Source organism: Astatotilapia calliptera, chromosome 3 (genome assembly GCF_964374335.1).
Source record: "Astatotilapia calliptera chromosome 3, fAstCal68.1, whole genome shotgun sequence".
In the NCBI taxonomy this organism is placed as follows: domain Eukaryota; kingdom Metazoa; phylum Chordata; class Actinopteri; order Cichliformes; family Cichlidae; genus Astatotilapia; species Astatotilapia calliptera.
This window is the reverse complement of record NC_137424.1, coordinates 43,120,695-43,143,411: the sequence shown is the minus strand read 5'-3', so window position 1 is coordinate 43,143,411 and position 22,717 is coordinate 43,120,695. Positions and strand designations below refer to the sequence as shown.

The 22,717-nt window shown below is 38.6% G+C and overlaps 3 protein-coding genes across 3 annotated transcripts; 2 read left to right on the top strand and 1 right to left on the bottom strand.

Moving 5' to 3' along the window:
* The first annotated feature begins 6,587 nt into the window (after positions 1 to 6,587).
* LOC145425390 (ubiquitin-like) lies at positions 6,588 to 9,260 on the top strand. Its single transcript, XM_080298399.1, has 2 exons — positions 6,588 to 6,797; positions 7,974 to 9,260. The coding sequence occupies exons 1-2, from the start codon at positions 6,683 to 6,685 to the stop codon at positions 8,291 to 8,293; spliced, it is 435 nt and encodes a 144-aa protein (XP_080154525.1). The 5' UTR covers positions 6,588 to 6,682; the 3' UTR covers positions 8,294 to 9,260.
* Positions 9,261 to 12,703: 3,443 nt separating this feature from the next.
* Positions 12,704 to 16,000, bottom strand: LOC113018828 (E3 ubiquitin-protein ligase DDB_G0292642-like). The gene is made up of 5 exons (XM_026162224.2): positions 15,795 to 16,000; positions 14,555 to 14,675; positions 14,162 to 14,250; positions 13,576 to 13,746; positions 12,704 to 13,466 (listed from the first exon to the last, which is right to left on the bottom strand). The coding sequence occupies exons 2-5, from the start codon at positions 14,649 to 14,651 to the stop codon at positions 13,011 to 13,013; spliced, it is 813 nt and encodes a 270-aa protein (XP_026018009.2). The 5' UTR covers positions 14,652 to 14,675; positions 15,795 to 16,000; the 3' UTR covers positions 12,704 to 13,010.
* Positions 15,846 to 21,890, top strand: LOC113018827 (uncharacterized). The gene is made up of 12 exons (XM_026162223.2): positions 15,846 to 15,948; positions 17,220 to 17,346; positions 17,440 to 17,536; positions 17,871 to 18,001; positions 18,125 to 18,195; positions 19,076 to 19,201; positions 19,294 to 19,389; positions 19,477 to 19,605; positions 19,685 to 19,813; positions 19,907 to 19,941; positions 20,094 to 20,128; positions 20,827 to 21,890. Exons 1-12 carry the CDS (start codon positions 15,922 to 15,924, stop codon positions 21,735 to 21,737), a joined length of 1,914 nt encoding a protein of 637 aa, XP_026018008.2. The 5' UTR covers positions 15,846 to 15,921; the 3' UTR covers positions 21,738 to 21,890.
* The last annotated feature ends 827 nt before the right edge of the window (positions 21,891 to 22,717 follow it).

Below are 22,717 nucleotides of genomic sequence, written 5' to 3'. Positions count from 1 at the left end.
CGTTTTCTCCTCAATAGTTTCCTCACGTTTACTGTCTAAGGACAGCGCAGCAAGCACTCTGCTTATGAAAGAAAAAATAAAACAAAACAGGGGAAGTTTTAGGAGTGACTGAGCAGAAAAAAAGAGAGAGCGAGTTTTTGTTTTTTTTGTTTTTTTTGTTTTTGTCCCGTTTGGATCTATAGCCATCAGAATTGTTGTCTTGAGGCCAAGAAAGATGCCAAGCGGATTTATTTTACCAAGTGGATCATCATGGCCTTGCCATATTGGTCCATTTGATTGACCTTTATTATAATTATGAATTTATTTTATTTTCAGTTGCTACAAACGGGACAGACATGACTGTGGGATAGGACAGGGGGAAAGAAAGAAAGAGAGGGAGAGAAAGAAAACCAAAGGGGAGAAGAGACGGTGAGAAGGGGGGAAGAGAGAAAAAAACAAACAAACAAAAAAAACAAAACACCTGGGTCACCTGTATGGAGAAAAAAAAACAGAGGAGACAGCAAACAACAAAGAGCAACATAATAAGAAAAAAAAAGCACCATCACAATAAACTAGCTAGCAGTAGATATCAATAGTTACTAAATAATAAACGATATTGTGCAGCACGCAAGATAGACAGCGCACAGTGTGCTTTGAGGCAGCAGCCAAGAAAGCTGTAGTCCGCGTCTATGAATACTCGTGTGTACACCTGTGTGTATACCTGTGTGGATCAGCATGCTTGCATTCCAAAGGTTTCTCCATGTAATGATCTGCTAGGGAGTGTGGGGAGCCACAGCCCTGTCCTTTATGGTATCAAGCGGGTATGGAGGAGATCAAAACTCCAGACATCCAGAGGCCCCCAGAACACAAGAGACCAAGGAAGACCAACAGAGGGGCAGCCGCGCCACTGTCCCAGTAAGAGCTAAGGAGAGTCCCAGATGAGGGCTCATTCAGCAGCCGCGGAGCAGAAGCCAGAGGGAGTTGCAGTGACGCGCCCGTGAGCTCCGCCGGCAGCCAGCTGTGCCTGAGTGACCGAGCCCCAGGCCGAGAGGCTGGGGGCACCCCACCTCCGAAGTGGCCCGAGCGAGCCCCAATAAGCGGCCGCCAAGGAGTGAGCCGGTGTGTACCCGGACGCCCACCCCCAGACACAAAGAACCACCAACGCACCGACACCTGAGGGAGTCCGCCACCGGCAGGGGAAGTGGTGGTGGGTGGAGATAGGCCTCCAAACCTTGGAGGGCCTGAGATGTCCCCAGAGAGGTGGCGTCTGATACCCAACCTGACATATAGACACAGACATACAGGCACACACAGACACAAACATCCATTCCCACCCTCATGCTCTCATGTGCACTTACTCCACACTCAGCCGACGTGGAGACAGACATAAAGAGACGCTGTACACACGATCACACTCCCCAAGCGTACTCTACAAACCGGGTCTAGGTACCCTTGCCCCTGGAGGGGGGAATTGCACCCAGACCCAGGTGGTGTTACCCTTTTCCCTGCGGTGGGGAGAGGCAGACCGCCCCGACTCCGCAGCAGCAGGGAGGCCCCACACCCCAGACCGCAGTCGGACGGCCAACTCCTCCTCCTAGTCCTAGCCCCCCTGCTCCAGCAGGTCGCAGAGAACGGGGGTGAGAGAAGACTCCAAACCTCCCTCCACCCACTCATTGTAATGTTGATGCATGTGTGTTCTAAGGTGCATTTAAAACCCAGGAGGGCATGGAGCTACCTGCCAGAGAGCAGCAGGTAAGCGCATAGTCCCTCCTGATAGCCCTCAATGTCTACGTGTATTTAAAATTGAGAGGTGGGCAACAACGACGCCAGGGGTGAGGTGTACACCCTGATGGTAATTTGGACTCCGTGTATCGTGCCCACCCCCAAGATCCTATATGAATGTGTAATGAGAGTGTGAGTAATGTGAATGTCTAAGTTGTGGGATAAAATTGAGGCAGAGGCAGCCAGAAGGGGACAGACAGAGGGGGGGGTAGCCTCCTCTGCACCCTGGTGACACACCCCTACTCTAAGGCCCTGCATGTGTGGGTCGTTGTGGTGGAGCAGGAAGAGGGAGGCAGCTGGAGATGGGGAGGGAAGGAAGGGAGGGGCAGGTGAGAGAGAGCGAGTTTTGACGTGAGAGATTTGTGACGTTTAGTGTGTTTGGATTGTGTAGTTAATGTGTTGTCTTGTGTAGTTAGTGTGTAGTGTTGTGGATAGTTTTGTGTTGTTTGTCAGAAAAATGAGGCGACTGCTGTCTCCAGGTAGAAACAGGAGTGATACACCTGCTGTTGTCAGACCTGCTGTCAGGGTTCCTGGGTCGGTGACCCAGTATTTTCAGTTCACGTTCACTGTTTATCTACTGCCTGTTCCACTTCCTGTTTTATTGTGTTAGTCTTGGTCTGTGTGCATTATGTTCAGTCCTCTTCCCATTATCATTAGTTCATTATGTTCAGCTGTGTACTCACCGGTCTCTCATTATCATCATTATCACCAGTCTGTGTATTTAAGCCCTCTGTTTCTACCCATTCACTGTCGTGTCATTGATGATGTTCGTGTGATGTTGTCCTTCCCGTGTGTTCCCTCAGTTCAGTCAGCCATTTCAGTTGTCCAGCCAGTCAGTGTCCGTTCACCCTCTGTTCATCCACTCCTTATAATAAATCCTCACCAGTCTTCACCTACCTGCGAGTCCTGCGTTTGGGTTCCTTCTTCCTCGCCTCCACACAACGCCTGACACCTGCAGGTATCAGGCTGTGATGTTCTCCTTTATAGTGGACAGAAATTGTGTTTTTGGAGTGACACAAATAATTTGTGTGGCATCTTACTGAATGCAGAACAGCTGATTGTTCTGTAAATAGTTTGAAATGGTTATTAAAAAAAAAAAGGTTAAAGGTAAATGGATGCAAATAACTTTGTTGTTTGCAAAACTTGTGCATAGGATTTTAAAATTGACAATTTATATTTGCATTTAAAGTTATGAAATATGATCCATTAAACATGTTTGTGGTTGTTACAGTAAAAAATATAACTTTTTCTACTCTGATTTTATGTTTTTTGTCTGATTTTAGATCAATTGTGTTAATACAGTATGTCAAAATGAAAACATAACTGTAAATTCAGACACGTGAGGTTGTGCTGAAAAGAATGATGCCAAACAAGGCAAAGTAAATAGTTTTTAAAGGTAAAATGTGGAAAATCAAAAGTAGTTAAAAATGGACCCCAGGGGGTTAAATGTTTTTTTTTAAAGTAACGCAATAGTTACTTTTCAAGTAATTAATTACTTTTAGAATATTGTAACTCAGTTACTAACTCAGTTATTTTTTTGAAGAAGTAACTAGTAACTATAATTAATTACCTTTTCAAAGTAACTTGCCCAACACTGCATGTATCAGTGAGTCAGACATTAAATGCACATTCTGGTGATTTAAAGGGACTATTTGAGTATTTTGATTTTATAATGATTGACATTCGTTAAACAGAGTTAAATTCAAGAAACATTATTGTTAAAATGGATTTGTTATACAAAATTAATAGAAAAGACATCAGATATCCTTTAATATTGTTTAATGTTCAAGAACAAATCAGCCTGTAAAACTTTTGGCTTCTCTTTCAATAAAATCTGAAAGGAAAAGGCAACATGAGAGTATTGTAATGTGTGATGAATCAGAGTGACTGCTGCCTCTTAGTGTGCATGGCACTGCAGAGGACTAAGTAAGGATTCATCTTCAAGCACTCAATAGTGAGCTTCAGACGCACAAAGAAGAACTCACTCTGAGGACAGATGATGTTTTGTCATGATCCACCCTCTGATCAGAGGTGGAACAGGTGTCAACCCTTTGAACCTGAAGGAGGGTGGTGATTTTGCATTTCTGAGAAGCTTGATGTCATGGTTAAGGCATTGTTCATCATTGTTACTGTGGCTTCAAACACCATCAGCAGATCTCAGACTTCCTTGTCTGCTGTGCAGATTGTGGGCCTGATGCTGAGGTTGGTCAGATCCTCTCTCTCTACATAGGTTTCAGAACCAGGACACTGTTGTGACAAACATTAAAGCTCAACATTTCAAATACACTAATGTCAAGAGTCAGAGAAGAAGCCTCATACCATCCTTATATTAGTGCAGTAAAACCACTGGAGTCAGGTTAGTGTGCCATGAGTAATTACTGACACTGCTTTGGACTTCTATGTAGCACAAACACCTTTACAGTTTATTTTTATAATGTCCATGCTCAATGAACAATTTACTCCACTTTCCAAATCAAAAACATTAATTGTGCTAAACATGTGTAAAATGTAAATAAAAAGCAATGCACCGCTTTAAAAAATATTAAATATGGCAAAGTAATTGAAATATATGTGCAGTGTTAGGTAAGTTACTTTAAAAAAGTAATTAATTACTAATTACTAGTTACCTAGTCAATATTGTATTTAAAATACTTATCTAATTACTGTGTCAGAAAAGTAACTTAATTACTCAATAAGTAATTTAACTAAATACTTCTTAAAATCCCTATAAACCTTGAGTGGACAAACAATAGATATTAAACTCTTTAAATAATAAATACATTTTTTTTAAAGACGGAGACTCTACACGGTAGCATCTCTTCCATAATGTAGCCTGCAATCATTTTTTAAGCTCACCTTCAGACGCTTTCTGTGCTGCTGAAGTAAAATCAAGTTTTGCCTGCTTAGCAGGAGTTGCCGCGGTGTTATCCATGGATGATGAACAAGGATCACTCAGAAGTGTTCGTCTATGCTCTCGTGTCAGGCGCTTCAGTAGATTACTCATGCTATTAACAGCGGCCGATAGTTTTTTCTCCCCAGGACATAGCTTACATATTATTGTAATGTTCTTGTCTGCTTGTTTCAGAAAAGTGAAGAGACAGGAATATGTCCATTTCAAAAAATAGCCACTCGCTTCAGCCGAGTCCGACATCTCCCGCTTTAGAATACGACTATGCAGCAAACTGGCGCGAAATGACGTGCAGCTGCACTACAACGACGTTAAAGCGGCAGAGTTTACTTTTATGTTTAGAAGATAAATTATTGAAATTAAATAATGATATTCAGCGAGTTTAATTATTTTACAATGTAACGCAAGTACATTGTAAGTAACTGTAATTAAAATACCTAAAAATGAACAGTATTTAGTTACTCTACTTTTTCAGTGGAAAAGTAATTTAATTACAGTAACGCGTTACTTAGTAACGCGTTACTGTAATTACAGTAACGTGTTACTTAGTAACGCGTTACACCCAACACTGTATATGTGCAAAGTTTGGATTTAATGCAAAAAACACAAAATAGTGGAAACTTGTAATGCTTATAAGCCTAATTAGGTTTCTTAGTAATAGGGTGGCTCTGAGAAACAAACCAACATTTCTGAAAACATAAAAACAAAAACAGGAAATATAAGAAATGTAACTTTAAGGGGAAATAGGTAAATGTCCTTTGTTACATATTATATTATTCATATCAGCTTCTCCATTCTTTCGTTACACGGGTGAATATTGTAAGGGGTAATCAATCAGTAATTGATCTTACATTGGTTTAAAATCTCTGGCTGGTATTAGCAGCTGGAGAGTATACCAAGATAACACAGTAGGTAGTGACCACTAACCATTTTTATCAGCATAGGAGCAGACACAGAGAGAACACAGATAAAAACAGAGGGTAAGTGGAAATTTGAAAGGGCAAACTAGGATAAGTTTAGGGTGATGAGTGAGGGTAGCTTGAAAAAATCTGGATTTCAACAAACCAACAAATGAACTGAACTCAGACATAAGTAAAAGTGTAGTGGATGCAGCCAAAGAATCTATCCTGAAAAGTAGTGGGAACAAAAAAGAAAATGTTAACACCATGGTGCACACAAGAATGTACATTAGCAATTAAACCACAGAACAAGTTTAAAAATGAAACAAACAGAGGTTAGAAGGATCACAAAGAAAGGTAAGAGTTATTGTTGGAGAAAATGCTGCGAATCACTGGGTAAAAATACACCACTGGACAGGGTTTGGTGTACAAAAAATGTCTGGCAATTCAAAAGATTGTTATTTTGCAACAATGATAGATAATGAAAATATTATAATAGACAAGTAAATCTGAATTATTAGAAAAACATTGACGTAAGTAAAGAACCTTAACAATAAAGAAAAAAAGAGGATGAGAAACGACATTACAGAGAAATATCCAAATAATTCAGGATGAAGACGACAGTGAGGACGTAATTAGTTTTCTTTATCAGAATGGAACAAGGCATTAAAGAAATCTGTAAAAACAACTCAGTGTGGAGGATCAAATCAGTTATTGTATGCTGAACAATCTGAGTGATGCAATCAAGGAAATATTGATAGAGTTATATAACAAGGAAAACTACCTAATAAATGAGAAAGATTGGTCAGGATTCTTCATAAGAACAAGAATAATTTAAAGATAAGTGAATTATTTCAAAGAAACTCGGGGATATAGATTTTGTTGACATTTTTAAGATTTTGAATTAAATTGAAATTTTAAAAAGAATATAATGGTGGTACTGTAGTTTCTGATCCATACGCCAATCTAGAAGGTGGCGGTAATGCACCTAAGAGTTGCTTGACAACCATAAAAACAGTAGAAGAAGCAGAAGGAGAAGAAATAGAAGAAGAAGAAGAAGAAGACCGGTTCCTGTTAAGCTGTCAGCCCAGCGTCGGAAAGGAGTGCAGTAAAAATGCTTGTTGAAGTGAAAACGTTAACTGGATGGTCAATAAATATCGAAGTGGAGCCATCTGATACAATTGAGAATTTAAAAGCTAAAATCCAGGACAAAGAGGGCATTCCTCCAGGTAGGTGTGGAATCACTGTCCTCCATGATCACGACTAAAACGAGCACTACAGATTACTACATTACAGTTAACGCTAGACAGATTGTCACCTGCCCAGAACTACAGGTGTTACTTAATTTGTTTATTTCCAGACTGGCCTGCAGTCACACTGTCTACTCATAAAAGTCATTTTGTAGCTTCAGCAGGTTTCATGGTGCGTTTGCTTGCACTTTGTAAACTAAGAAATCTTTATCCCAGTAGTCAGGAAAGTTGTTAAAAGGACATTTTCTGATTTTCCTTTGTTAAAATAAATTCATCATTTATTTATTTCTTCTTCTCTACAAGCTGCATTTCTCTGTAGGGACATTTATATATTTCTACGAATTATAGAACCGTAGCCGAGTATAACCATACATAGAAGAGCTCCTCCTCCTCCACACTGAAAGGAACCAGTTGGGGTGGTTCAGACTTCTGACCACGATGCCTCCTCAGCACCTCATATTTGAGGTGATTCGGTCATGTCTAGCTGAGAGGGGATACTGGAGAGATTCTGTCTATTGGCTGAAACAACAGGAGGTGGTGGCTGGGAGAGGGAGGTCTGGGCATCTTCCTGAACCTGGCTAAGATTTAAGCAATCTAATTTTACCCAAAGAAGTTTTCTCCTGGCAGACGATTACGGAACGCGAGGACTGCCATAATGAATTAATTAAATACACCATTAAATAATTAATTAAATGTGGCAATAATTAATTAAAATCGGAAATAATTAATTACATAAATATTTATGACACATTTAATTAATAAATGTGTCATTAATTAATTAAATGTGTCAAGAATTAATTAATTACACGTGTCGTAATTATGTAATTAATTATTTCCGATTTTAATTAATTATTGCCACATTTAATTAATTATTTAATAGTGTATTTAATTAATTCATTATGGCAGTTCTGGCGTTCCATTGACAATTGGCTGAAAGACACAAGTTTACAGCAATTTAGCAAGAGCTGATATTTTCACATCTGTTCAAGTCGGGGCATTAAATGGTTGTTTTTCTTTTTTGTTTCTTTTATTTAAATTAAAATAATTCTAAATGATAAATGATGCTTGAATTTTTTCAGTTGTTATGCAGAAATGCTCAGTCTTGCTTGAAAGTCTGTGCATATTCTTTACTTTTATTGTCTGTGTGTGTTTCAGATCAACAGCGGATTATTTTTGAAGGAAATCTGCTGAGGGACTATTGCACTCTCACGGATTATGGAATTCAACACAGTTTCACCCTATGGTTAATTTTAAGGCTTAGAGGGGGAGAACAACGTGAACAAGATGTTGAAGAAAATGTTGCCGAAAGTATTGAAATTCATGACTATTCTGAGGAAGACAGTGAGGAAGATGAGGAAGACAGTGAGGAAGATGAGGAAGACAGTGAGGAAGATGACGGAGACAGTGAGGAAGATGATGGCACAGGAAGTAAGAATCCCAAACACCAAAGTATGGAAAACCTAGTTTTCATGTAAATCCTTTCAAAAACACCAAAGATCAACATGTCAGTGGCCCAAGTGCCCAGTGACTTCTGAGCAAACTGGGAAGTCCCCCCCCAGTCATATCAGAGAGATTCTCTGCAAGATCCACTGAAGCTTGCTCAGCTGTGATGGGAGGAAAGCTTTCAAAGCCAGAGAGCTGAGAGAATGTTTTCTACTCACCCCACGGAACTGAAGATGATGATGCATTAATGCCCATTTCAACAGATTTGGTCTTTGTGATTTATTACGATCAGTAGTTTTTATAAATCAGCTGTTGCTCTGCCAAACTGGTTCAGCCAGGCAGATGACACACATATGAAGAGCAAGTGAAACATTCGATATCAGTGGCACTCAAACTCTTTAAACACCACATGGACACTACTTCAATTAATGACATCATGTTCAGTCAGTAAATGATTCAGCAAAATGGAAATGTCCTTGGGTTACTGACAGTTTCTTGAATTTGTTATTACTTTGTGTTATGTGAACTTTTCAGAGATAAAAATTACTACTATAAGCTTTATTTTTGTATAAACAGCCTGTTCTCAAGGAGATAATAATCAGCAGATTTTGGATGGATACCAAAAAATCTGTTACATTTGAAGCATTGAAATGCATTGCTTTCAGTTTACTGACCGACATCTGAGTTTTGTTTTGTTTTTTTTCTTCAAATGGTGATAGCGGCTTATCAGTCTCTTTAAGTTGAGTTATTAATAGAAGCTTTAAAACGCTTTAATTAACCATTTCGCTTCCCTGTCTCCTTTTTTTTCGACCTGGATACTTTTTGTTACTTTCCCTCATCCCCTTGACCTTTTTAGGGGAACGTAACATATATGTATGTAAAGATGAAAACTCTGTTTGTTTGACATTTGCTGGAATAATTTGTATTTGTTAATACTATTATCATATTTTGTTCCTTTTTTGAAAATCAATAGTTAAATATACATCCTTACAAAATCAATGTTGTATTCTGTCATCAGTGTTTATTGATGCTAAAAGAAAAAGTTGAGCATGAGAACCATAATATGTAATGAATGTTGCCTTTTATTTCTGTGCCACACAGGGTTGGCTCGTTTTCTTGGAGCGCATTATCGCTCATGCAACAGTATACTGCCCTCCCTCATGTCAGCCCCCTGAACATAAGTTCAGGGGGCTGACGGTTTGTAGTACGGGGCCCTGTTTCAGAAAGCCGGTTTAGTGCAAACTCTGAGTAAGTACACCCTGAGTTAACGAAAACTCTGGGTTTTCGGTTTTACAAAGCGAGTTTAGATTAATCCTGAGTGAGTCACTATGACGACACACTCCGTGAAGCTAACCTGCCCCCTAGCAGGTTTACTTCAACTAACCCTGACGTTCTCCGCCTCTGTGTCGGAAACCTGACTAGGAAGTGTCAGACATGGCGTGCCCCTTCCTTGAAGAGCCAGTAGATGTTGAAGCCCAAATTCTCCGCAGAGCTCCCCGCCGGGAGAGAGTGATTAGAGCGCGTTTGGACATTTTATCATTTCCTGATGATTTTCTGTGTGAACGTTACCGTTTTTCAGCACAATCTATAATTCATTTGAATAACATCCTCAGGCCTAATATTGCTCATGTGACACATCGTGGACATCCTCTCAGTTCTGTACATATTATTTGTATTGCACTTCGGTTTTTTGCAAACGAGAGCTTTCTGTATAATATTGGTGACGCTGAGCACATTTCCAAGGCACTGAAACTGAAACGTCTCCTGCACTCGTCTGTGGTGTTCCCCGGTCACAGACCCACAAGATTTATCAAAGAGGGATTCCACAAAATTGCAGGTAGCAGGATGAACAAAACTTAATTCATGATGTGGTGATACTTGAACTACTACTTAAATTTTACATTTATTTTCAGGGTTCCCAGGCATGATTGGCTGTATAGATGGCACTCACATTCCAATCATTGCTCCTTCAGTAAATGACAGAAACTATGTGAACAGGAAGTCTTTCCACAGCATTAATGTACAGGTACATAGTTCCCTGTAGCATTTCAAAATAACAAATTATTTCATTATAGTAATGGATGCTAATTTGTGTTCTCTGCACTGTGAAGATCATATGTGATGCTGCCAACATTATCACAAATGTGGAAGCCAACTGCTCAGCCTCTGTGAGTGGTGGTGGTGGAGGACCCCCACCTGTTTTTCGGGCCTCCGCTTTTTTTCTGTTGGCTATAACGGGTCACATTTGAGCATACAGAGTAAGCAAATATTTACTTGTAATGTGCTCAGATAATTTCAATAAGTGCTTACAGAAAGAAAATTAATGTAGCCTCTAACTGCAATTGATTTACATGGGACAAACAGACCAAGCACTATGGCTCATAATACAATTACACCTTACCTGTTTGGACTATATTTTTATATTTCATTTTTACTTGCTGCCAGGCACGTTTGGGGCCTGTTGGGTTGCACCTGCGCTCACATCACGTCACAAAATAAAATGTATAAAATAAAAAATAAAATATGTGTAAATGGGTGGAAATCCCTAGATCAATGTTTAAATTAACACTCACCCATTGACTCTGTCGGCTATGTTTTGCCATGCATGCTCCCTTTCTTTTGCAGCTGAGGCTGTGTTACTTTTTTTCTGCAAAATTTGCATGTTATCAGCATATGCTGCCATCAGAATTTCAGCCTCAAGCGCTGTAAAATACATTGACCGCGCCTTCTTTCCCTCCGTCTCCATGGTGACTCGCTTAATCTGTGCTCCGCTTATCAGGGCTTTATGTATCCTCGTGCGCGCGCTTAACTTGGGGTTAAAGTAACTCCGCGTTGATTGAACTAATTGTTATCAGCCTTTCTGAAACCGAATATTCCGAGTTGGACAGTTCGGAGTTACTCAACCCTGAGTATCGTTTTTCACTCTGAGTTTTCTAAACCGGCTTCCTGAAACAGGGCCCTGGTCCTAAACTTGTAGTTTAGTTCAAGGTTGTGATTGACATGGGGGCAAGAGCACATCTTTGCACAACTTCAAACACTGCCAACAGAACTCATGCTCTTTCTGTTTTAGAAAGTAAAATGTTTGTCTTTTTTGTTTGTGCATTTTGTTGTTTTTGTTTTACTTGCATTTTGTACCTTGGGGCTGCTGTATAGTTTGAGAAAGAGAATCCAAGAGAGACTGACTTTTTAAAAAAAAAAAAAAAGTTTGTAATGGTCCATTGCTTTGAGAAAAACTGCTGTATTCAGAATGTTAGAGTAGCATTTTGTAACATAAAACTGCACCCAGTTTGGGACTTTGTAGTTTTAAACTGCATCCACAAATATCACTTAGACTCGGTCTGTGGAAGCCATGAATGTGTTTTACAGAGAAAGAGATTTGTGATTTGAAATAAGATTTATAATTTTTGCTCATCAGTTATTTTCCTTTTAGTTATCAGTTTTTGTTTTTGGGGGGGATGATTGCATTAATTAGAGAAAGTTGGGTCACGTGGTTATGGGTGATGCCAGGGGGTTCACATAAGCAGCTGTTCACCTGCACAGAGACAGACTGGGAGAGTTGCCATATATATATATATATATATATATATTTTTTTTTAACCTGTTTTCTTTCAATCACTGTGATTATTTTGAATATATTTTGTGTGCATTATGACGAGTTGAATTTCATTAAATAAATCTTTTTTTGTGTATTCCGAACTGACTGAGAATTTTCTTGGCAGTGCCTAAAAAAACAAGGAAACGAAGAACGACCTGACACCCTCAGTGACATTGTTGTATATTTTCCTCACTATGCTATGGATGCAAAACAAACTTAAAAAAAAAAAAGGAAAGAAACAAGATCGCAAAAAATTTGCCAGTTTTTCTGGCAGAAAAACAGCTGCAAGAGAGACGGACCAGGGAAGTGAAAAAAGAGGTGAGGAAAGGAAGGTGATAAATTTATCCAAAGGAGAAAAAACATTATGGGATGAAAGTGTAAAAACATAAGAAGATTATATGACGGTGAACAAAACACAGCAGCAAAGTCAGGCAGTCTGGTGTTCTTTGTTCTTGTCTGGCTTGTTTAAGATCAGTTAGTTTCTTCTGAGAAAAAGTGATGTTATGAATATTTCTGTGCACAAAATTTGACAACAGAATTTACAAATTCAGAATCTCTATAATGGATGATTTTGTTGCCTCTACGAAATACAAGTGCTAACTTGTATAAATAATATCCAGTGATCCTGATTTTTACTCATCAATCACTAATATAATACAAAGCTCTCCTTTGATTTCTTTCTAATCAATCTGACATTTTGTTTAATGCTTAGAAATTAGGAGCTACTGATCCACTATGTGCATGTTGATACAAAACAGAAGAAATACAGTTATTTATTTTTCACATTGTGCTTAAACTACAGGCCAACATTTTGTCACACAAGAAGAGCTGACGCTTGATGCTAAGATTTCATTTGTAATAAACTGAGTGCTGATAAAGTTTATTCATATTTCATATTCACAGACATGTTTGAGTAAAAGATGTATGTATAATGATCTCTCTGCACAGTTACTGATTTTAACAGAACAATAAGTCTCTTGTTGTGCAATTTAAAGTTCAGCCAGTAGGAGGCAGAGAAACAAAGGCTGACAAAATAAAGCTCAAAGTGTCTTTTGGAGCTGAGATAGGCAACATACATTTTTTTTATATCAACAATTGTTAAAACCTTGAAGGAAAATATAAATATTCTCTTAAATTGTTCATGTGTTATGGTTTTAAGTTTTCCTCCACACAGGGATGGAGGTCTGCCTTGGAGCGACCCCACTGGGGCAGATTTCATATGGTGAACTGGTCTGTGAACATTCACGCTTCAGTTTCAGGCAGACAAAACAGAACTCTATCTTGCAGCGAGGACAGTTGATATTTTTGCAGTATTCTGTGGTATGCTCCACCCTCATGCCACATGTAGGACAGAGTCTGATGGCGGGGCAGCAGGTGACGCCCTCCACCTCAGGCAGACTGATGGTTTTGCATGTCTGCATGAGTTGCAGGTCCTTGTTCTCACAGCCGTCGTTGTCACAGCGGTCAGATCGAAGGCCTGAACCCTTCCACGGTTTCAGACACTGCCAGCAGAACTGGTAGGTCTTCTTCTGATCAGCTGTGCATACGACACACTGGACACACAGGTTGGACAGATCCTTCCTCTCCACATCTGTTTTACACTGTGGACACTGATGTGGGAAACAGTGTTTTAAAGAAAAGAAAGAGACCTCCACTTTAAACATTTTTATCAAAGTGAAATAAGCTGAAAGGTCACAATAATAACCATAAATCACTTACTGGCTGAACCTCACAGTGGTCTGCAAGAGCCAGACGGGCCATGCTCTCTTCAAAGTGCTGCATTTCCTCCACAGTCAGATCAGCCAGTCTGCGCACCTCCTGGTACGACCACTCTTTATTACACTGCTTGGTGCCCTCCACTAAAGCCGGACATCTGAATTTGTAATTCCCCTGAAAACAACAACAAAAAAGACTCACTGTATAATTAGAGAAATAACTAAGAACTGAAGTCCAAATCTTCAAGGCTCTTACTTTAATTATAATAATTATAATAGTACTTTGTTACATTTATATCTAATAAGCTACTGGCTATTTTCACAATCAAATCTGACAAACACACAATGATAACCTTTTAAAAAAGTAACTTATTCCTTGAAACGAGTACCAGTAGCACCCAACTATTTAGCTTAAACAATTTATAAAAAAAGCAGGATCTTGACCTAAAATGTAAACCTATAATAATTCTAGCTAAAAAAGATTTATTATAACAGAACTTAAATAGAACTTTGTTGCACCACTGTCGTCCAAATTAAACATGAAACTTTATTTACAAGAAAAAATAAAGGGCTACAAAGACACGACATACCTCATCCAGCAGGGAGCGACACCAACGTGTGAGAGATTCAGGAGTCACAGCGTGGCCGCAGGACATCTCTGCTCTGAGAGAGTCATCACCTGTGGAGGGAGTGGACAACAACAAATCAAACATGTTGTTTGTTTAGAGAGGAAACAAAGTCAAACTAGATTTGCATGTCAAGCTACCCCTCAACTCATCCAAATCTAACAAATCCCACACAGAGTGCATCATGTAAGCTGCTTTCTATCTCCACTCCTCCTTTTATACTGTGTCTGACTTAATCACCATCATATCTGTCTTTGATGCCTTCTCTGGTCTGTGCTGGATTCTTGCTGCTGCTTCCACAACAGAAACAAAACACCAAATATAAATTATATTCAGAAAAAATAAAACAAATCTTACATGATGAATCCAAGTCATCCTCCCTGTTGACAAACTTCAGGGTGGTGTCTAGAGGGTCGTATTTCTTCTCCACCGGATCCTGTCCACGAATGCTCATTCTGGGGATCCAGCACTACAAATACTGTAGCATAAGATTTATATTAACATGTCAGCCTGCATACAGACCACAAATAATGACTGTCATTCTCACAAGATAGGAGTTTGGACTGAAAGGAGGATAAATGCTGTCTGATACACATCTTCAGTGTGCTGATGGTTCACCTTTTCAAGAGGGAAATGAACCAACGCATAAAAAAACGAGAGATTTACACCCTACAACCTCAAACTGCTGTCAAATTAAAGTAGGAGTCTCAGATTTCAGTTTTTGTTTTTGCTGCTGAATAATGAGTAGTTTTAGTGATTCAAGTTTCAAGCACTTTACAGCACCAGAATAAGTGCAGAGCCTTTATGAAGTGGAACAGTACAATTTGACTTGTTTTTATAAACTTTATTTGCTTTTGAAGATGCATTCATGTATCTGTGGTTGGTGTCACTGTATGGTCTTCTTATTGTCTTGGACTGAATACAGTGAATGTTTGTTAATGTCTTCTTGCATCAGTCCAGGTTTTTGAAGACTCCTCATATGGCTGGAGTTTTACTGGAGGAATTTTCCACTTTCATCCTAGATGAAAGTTTGCACACTGCTAGAAACGATTCAGTGTGTTCATGGTCTCTGTTTCACTCCCAGATAAAGGCTTGTGTGCTGAGTTTCAGTTAAATAACCATAAAAAAATGTTTTAGCTTATGTGTGTACCTTACAAAGAGTACTTAAAACGTGAAGGGTTTTGAATCCAGAAGCTCTCAGTCTTAAAACAACTTATTTAAAAACCTCCTGTGAGGTGTGGCGAGTCACTCAAGGAAGTTCCAGCTGCCTTTAACTTTATTACAGAACGTTAACGTTTCTCTTTCTTATGAGATTGTTATTACAAAGTAGTAAACATGTCCACAACATTTATGTAATATTTTAAAAGAATATAAACTTAAACTTGAAGGATGCTTCGTAGTTATTTAAGTGGATAAACTGAAGATATTAACAGGCGATTTGTTAAAGGGAGAAATGTTGTGTCTTTGCTTGCTTGTTGGCACAGCTCTAGCAGTTTAAAAGACTTCCGCTTTTATTTTAACACTCAGCCAGAAATAGGACATCCACACATGTAACTCCCTAGTTTGATTTAAGTATTCAAATAAATATTAAATTTACCAGGAATCACGAGTCTCCAGGGTCTGTGTGTATTTCCAGCGGTGGGTCCTTGCGTGTCTGTCGCACCTCCTCTCTGTCGCACTTCCTCGTTCAGCGTCGCTACGGCATCGAAAGTGAAAGTTTGCTGATGTCGGTAAATCAGATAGGCTGCACGGTGAGTACTCTCCTGTTTACCCTCCCTTTTTACTACTCACCGTTAGAAAACATCATCATTATTGCTGTCTGGACTTACGGGTTATAGCATCAGTGCGTTTGGTACTTTATACTGAAGCTGTGATTGTTTTACTGTTGCTTGAATGGTCTGTTTTATCGCCCCGAAGGCGGGTAAGCACGGCTAAGAGGCGGCAGCATGGTTCAATAACACTCGAGACACAGACTGTTACTGTGGACGCATTCATTCAAATTTAAAGGGTTTACAATTTAAATTTGAATTTAAATCGATTTCGAAAATCAGACGTTTCAAGGTTATTTTACTTATAGCACATTTGTAATGATAGCACATTACCAAAGAAACCTGTAGCTACTACAAACCGTAAAAGTATCGTATTTATAATGTTGCTTTATTATTACCAGCTCAACTTTACTTTAACGAGCTTTATTTAAGGAAGCCACGTAACACAGTACAGTGACGTTATTGCAGGAAGAGAGAAAACAGAACAAACGAGAGGAGGCAGACGCGACAGTGTCACACAGCTGTTGCAGATGTGTCTGCCGCACATCCATGACTCTGACATCACATCCTAAACTTGATGTGTTGGATTTACATCTGGTGACTGTGGAGGTCATTTGAGTACTGAACTAATTTTAATGTTAAAAGAAAACATTTTGAGAGGATTTGAGCTAACATAGTGAGTTATCCTGCTGGAAGCAGTCATCAGGAATGGTCCACTGTACACCACCAGCAGCTGTAACTGTGGATATACGGCATGATGGATCCGTGCTTTCATGTTGTTTATGCCAAACTCTGACCCTGCCGTCTGAATGTTTGTTGGTGCCTTTCTGGTTATCCTCAAATTCTGGAATGCCAAACTCACTTTACATCCTGGGCCACATACAGCAAACTTTAATTTTAAGTGGACCAGACCAGTGAAGCTCCCCCTTCGGTCAGTGTAAAGAAGTTTAACTACACAATGCAAACCTGAAATACGTTATTATAAGAAAAAAGAAGCACAATTTCAACAACACTTTACACACAACTGTTATCTATTAATTAACTATTTCTGGCTCAGTATGAATGGCCACAGGGAAGATTTTTATCAGGAGAAAAAACTTCTTAAAAGCTTCTTAATGTCTATGCTTTTCTACTAATTTTCCAAAACCATCTAATTGGCTGGATTGGCATCTTTACCGGGTCAAGTATGGCCCCCGAGCATTGTGTTTGACTCTCCTGCTCTAACTTCTGCTGTATCTAATATCCTTCAACAGAATGAACCCAAGCATCTGACAGTAAAGTTCAGGAGTGAAAATGCCGACACACATCAGACGGACATCAGGATGAATCACTCCCTCGTGTCGAGGTTCAGAAAGAAACTAAAAAGCCTTCCTGTTGCAGGTAAGTAGTATAAAATGCAGCAGCTTAAAGCATGTGGCTCTGATTAAATGATGTTTGACTTATATTCCTTTCCCTCATTGACTTACCTTTTAGATTACTATGGCCTCAAGAGTCCAGGTCTTACATGTTACCTGAACAGTGTGCTTCAGGTGCTTTTCATGACAGAAAACTTTCGTGATGCTTTGAAAAGGTTTGAAAAAAAACTTTATTTGGGATGTTTTTAAATGTGGCTGTCATAAGTTAGCATAAAGCCTAGATGCATGGGAAAGAAAAAAAAAGAAGAAATGTAGTAAAATCAGAATAAATCAGAAACGTAGAGTATCACAGAAAATGTTTTTTGTTTTATTTTACTCTTTGACTCAGTTTTAAGAAACAAGATGAAGTTTTTCTTTTATTTAACAGAAGTATCACATTGATGTTAAAGTGTATTTCTTCCAGGAATTAATACGCGTTAAAATCTGGAACTAAGTGGAAATATAAAGATTTTTAATCACATTTCCTTTGTTTCCTGGTTACATATTAAGGAGTCCAGATCACCGGAGGGGCAGGAAAGACTCACCAATTGTTGACTCAGAGCTGAGAAAGCTGTTTGATGATTTACAGAAACAGTTGGCCGAAACACGTAACATCACAGAGAAGCTGGGCATCACAGATGGTAAGATGGTTTATTTGACATGTCTCATTATTCTGTGTGTGCATTTGAAATGCTGTAACAAATATATTATCACTGGTGCTCTGGTAATAATTTTGCGTCCTCTTCTATCTCCCTGATCTTCAGTATTTGAACAACGTGATGCTGCTGAGTATTTTGAGAAGATTTTGTGTATGACGAGCCAAGACGCTTCCAAGGTGCGACCAATATACAGCTCTGTTTACTTTAAGGGCACAGTGTTCATTAATCAGTGCTGAAATTTGAAAATATCTAGGTACACGTGTACAAGGTACAGCACAGCAGGCACCAGCTGTAGCTGTCTGCTAATCAGTGTTAAAAGCGTCTTTTTGGAAAATAAAGAATCTGATTTTTTTATGTAGGTTCTTAAACCATAAACACATGTCTGGGTAGTTGAGTAAAAATCACTATATATGTACATATTTGAAAAAGTACATATACTTTTTCAAATATGTGCATTAGTTGAGTTAAAGTGTAAAGATTAAAATACTGAGATTTATCCGAGACGATATAAGAGAGGGAAACATAGTCAAAGTCTTTTGAATTCTGCATGCAGATTTACGAAGCAGTGCAGATGGTGGTAGAAGTTTAACTTCCAAGGAGGAAAAAGTTTAAAAAGAAATCTTTTTAAAAATATAAATGTTGGTGATTCTATACAGACTGTTTTTTTATGTTCCAGTGAGTGTTGACAGGTTAAAGTTCATTTATACAATGCTTAACAAATTAATTAGAGCGCCACCATGTGATAATGACTTTAACAGCATGCACAACGTCTTTAATCAAAATGATAATTTTAATGCTAATATTTAATCCATAAACTTTCACATTTCCCATTTTACAAAAAAGCAGAAAAAATTAGCAGAAATTACTTTTTTGATTAATAAGCCAAATGAGTTATTTATTTGCATTCCTGAACAGAAATAGGAGTAGATGTAGCAGTAGGCCTCACAAATTATTGTACTTTATTCTAACAAAATGCTTTTGTCAGTGCAGTATAGCTCTAACAGTGCCTCTGATTACACAGGTGCACAGCAACAATTGTACTTTTTTTGTGTCCAGATCTTTAAAGGAGAGCTGAATCACAGGACAACATGCTGTAAGTGCGACATGAAGAACGATTCCAGGAGCTTCTTTTGGATTCTGCCACTAATGGTGGAAGATTCAAGATATAAAACCTACAATGTGGTACTGAATTTTCCCCCATCAAAAAGAAGGGTATATATTTTCAAAATGTTAAGAGAGCAATCTGTTTTACATAAAATCTTCATGGTTTGCAGGAGCAAGGACTCGAAGCTTTCTTTGAGTTACAACAAGTATCTGGTGATGACCAGATATACTGCAGCCGCTGTGATGAAAAGCAAAATGCAGACATTGTAAGTGATGAATCTGATCTCTTAAAGTTTTTATCACAAAAGATCAGTGCCTCTTGTTCATGTAGTTGTTTTTATGTTGTGTCCTAGAAATGGGAGATAACTCAACATCCAGATGTTCTGACCCTCCTGCTAAAGAGATTTACCTTTGACTACAAGCTGAGGCGCTACGTCAAGCTTCACTGCAAAGCTGATGTGCCTCAAACTTTACACATGGAGGTATTAAAGAGAGAACAGCAACATGTTTTAACTTTTATCTTTTAAATTTAATGACTTTGTTTTATTTCCTTCTCTCCAGAAATGTACTTATGAGCTCTACGCCGTGGTTAACCACTTTGGCAGTCTCACAGGAGGACACTACACCGCAGAAATCAAATCATATGAAAATGGGCAGTGGTACTGCTTCAATGATGGACGTGTTGAAAGTGTAAGGGAGCATAATTTGACAAGTCCTCAGACAGTTAAGTGTTTAACAACATGACATTAAGTCATTAATTTATTATTATTTTTCATTTTTCAGGTCAAACTATTTTTTGCTAAAGAAAACCCACTGAGGTAAACACTGATTTTGTTTAATGCCACATGAGGAATATTTCCTGAGCTAGAACCATGTAATGTCTGACATGAAGCAGCTGGAGTTCACATTATTCAGCTGGTTGACTTTTGATGACGTTTGATGGCGTCTTTCTCATAATTCCTCATAACAGGTCTTCTACAGCTTACATCCTCCTGTACAGGAAAGGTAAGTTTGCTTAAGATCACCTCTTATAATTTTTTAAAATTCATAATTACACTTTATTTGAAATGGTTAACCCACCGAGAAAAGAAAATCATTTCCTACTGTAATCTTTACCTTATGATATAAAGTGCATCGAGTCAACTGTTGTTGTGATTTGGAGACAAATAAATAACATTTAATTGAAGGTGACATTATTTCACTAGACTTAGATGTAGTGCAAAGAGTGTAAAAATGTAAAGGTTGTCTTACTAGCATACTTAAGAAGTGTTTCCCAAAAGCTTGTAAATAAAAATAATATTAAGAGTATCTGAAGAATTATTTTTGACCTGTAGGAGGAGCCAAAACTGCATGCTTTAAAGAAGTACTGGTTGTTTTTGTTTCAGTTTTAAGTTCTTTCAGTGTTTTGAAGAACACTAATGTACAAATCAGAAAATTAATCAGTAACACAAACTGATTTAACTGTTTTTTACACAATTGATTGGCCAGTTTGCCTAAAATATTCATTTCCTAAAAGCCAAATGTCACTTGATGCTGCTTCTCTTTTTTATGGAGTGCCAGTTGTTTTGCCACACACATATCAGACTGATGCAAAAATGATGACATTCATAATAAATGCCATGAGAGCAATAACCTCTTCTCCAAAGACAGATTAGTCATTGATCATTCTGTGTTTTACTAATCTTCCGTTTTTATGTTCAAAGTGAGCAAAGAAGCTCCAAAGACTGAAGGAAGTGACCACGACACTCAGTGTGCACATTCAGACGTCAAGGCTGAAGGAAGGAGTCATGAGACACACAGAGGGGACACTGCTTTTCCTCATTATCAACCAGAGAGATATAATGACAAAGGGAAGGACATTTTAAAGGGCTACAATGGTGATTTGCCAAAAAGCTATCGTGATGATGGAATTTTGGGAGAACTGATGAACTTTAATGGAGAACCGGATAAACAGCCAAACCAAAGAGCAGCACGGATAAACAAAACAACTGACATAGGAATAAGAATTAAAGCAGTTGTGCAGTGGCTTGATTCAAATACAAAGGCACACATGTATCCTCATATCAGCAAAACAGAACATTTGAGAACACGGAAAATTTACGAGACTCAGCAAAACAGTAATTCCCAAAAGAAACGTCAGAAAGCACGAGACACTTTCTGGGAAGTTAGGGACGACACTGAGACTGAGACTGGAACAAAAACAAGTAAACCAAGGAGTAGCCCAGGAAGAAATAGAGAGAAACCTGGAGAGACTAAAGCCGAAGAAAAGAAGGAAGAGGCACTAAAAGAAGCATCAACACAAGAAAACAGCAGGCCTGTTAGACGGGGAGGGAACGGTTCTGTCTCTGCTGCTGATAAAAGGATTTGTAGTTGTTACTGTTCTTCAGTCCTGCACCCAACAAACTACTCCAAGAGTCACCGTACAATCAATGAAGCCTCTAATTATAAAAACTCAGTAAATCAGGGCAGAAATGTAAATACCTTAAACAGCAACATTATGAAAGAACAGCACGTTGTTACTACAGACAGCAAACTCAAGACCAAACACAAGCAACAACAAACTGCAAGCGTGACAGAGAAAAAAAATATAATAAAAGAGCCTTGGAGGTGTTAATTGTGATCAGTAAACTGTGATCAGGAATGCATTTGTTTACCTTGTTATATGTCAATGTCTTCCTTATTTATTATTGGCTAATGCACATAGGTAATCATAGTTTGGGCCTCTACACATGTTCTCTGTAAATCCAAATACATCACTAACAAACTGTGTATGTATTTAAAACGTTCAGTAAATTCTTTAATGCAGCGGCCCCCAACCCCTGGTCCACAGACCGGTACTGGACCGTGAGTAGTTTGGTACCAGGCCGCGAGAGTTGAGGCTCAGGTGTGAAATTGATGCTTTTCAGGGTTTTTATCGTTATTTTTTAATGTTTTATCATTAAGTCAGTTTCCTTGGGTCTTTTCCCGTGTGTTATGAATATTTCTTTTGGTACCAGTACTGGTTTTATTTTGTTGTATTTATCCGCGACAGCTCCGTGAAAATATTGGGTCCGTGGTGCAAAAAAAAAAAAGGGTTGGAGACCGTTGCTTTAATGAGACTTTGTGCATTTGTGTTAGAAAAATTTACTTGTCAAGTTATGCAGGTGTTACCTGCAGAAGATCTCAAACACACATCTTTGTAAAGTGGCCCTGGGAAGTCAGATGCATCACAACAGCTGAAGGAGTGACAGAAACTCAAACATATGATGGACTGTGCTGAGACGTGCTGAAAAAGTGAAAGATTCACTTGTGTCCAAAATAACTTGTGCGCTAACAACATGATTCACATGTGCTTTTTGGCATTTTTTGACATGTTCTTTCCAGCTTCACGTCCATTCTGTTTTTTCTACCTCTGCTGTGGTTTGTGTGCTTTTTGCAGCATTTTCTATTAGCTGTCGTTTCCTTTGGGTTTAGTAAGTTTGACCTCTCAGGGCCACCATACTTTTCCCCACAGTCAGTCAATATGTTGAACATGGTACATGTTGTTTTATAATGGAACTGATAAATAATATTTGCAGTGATATTTAATGAGATTCGTGTTAAAGAGGAACAGCA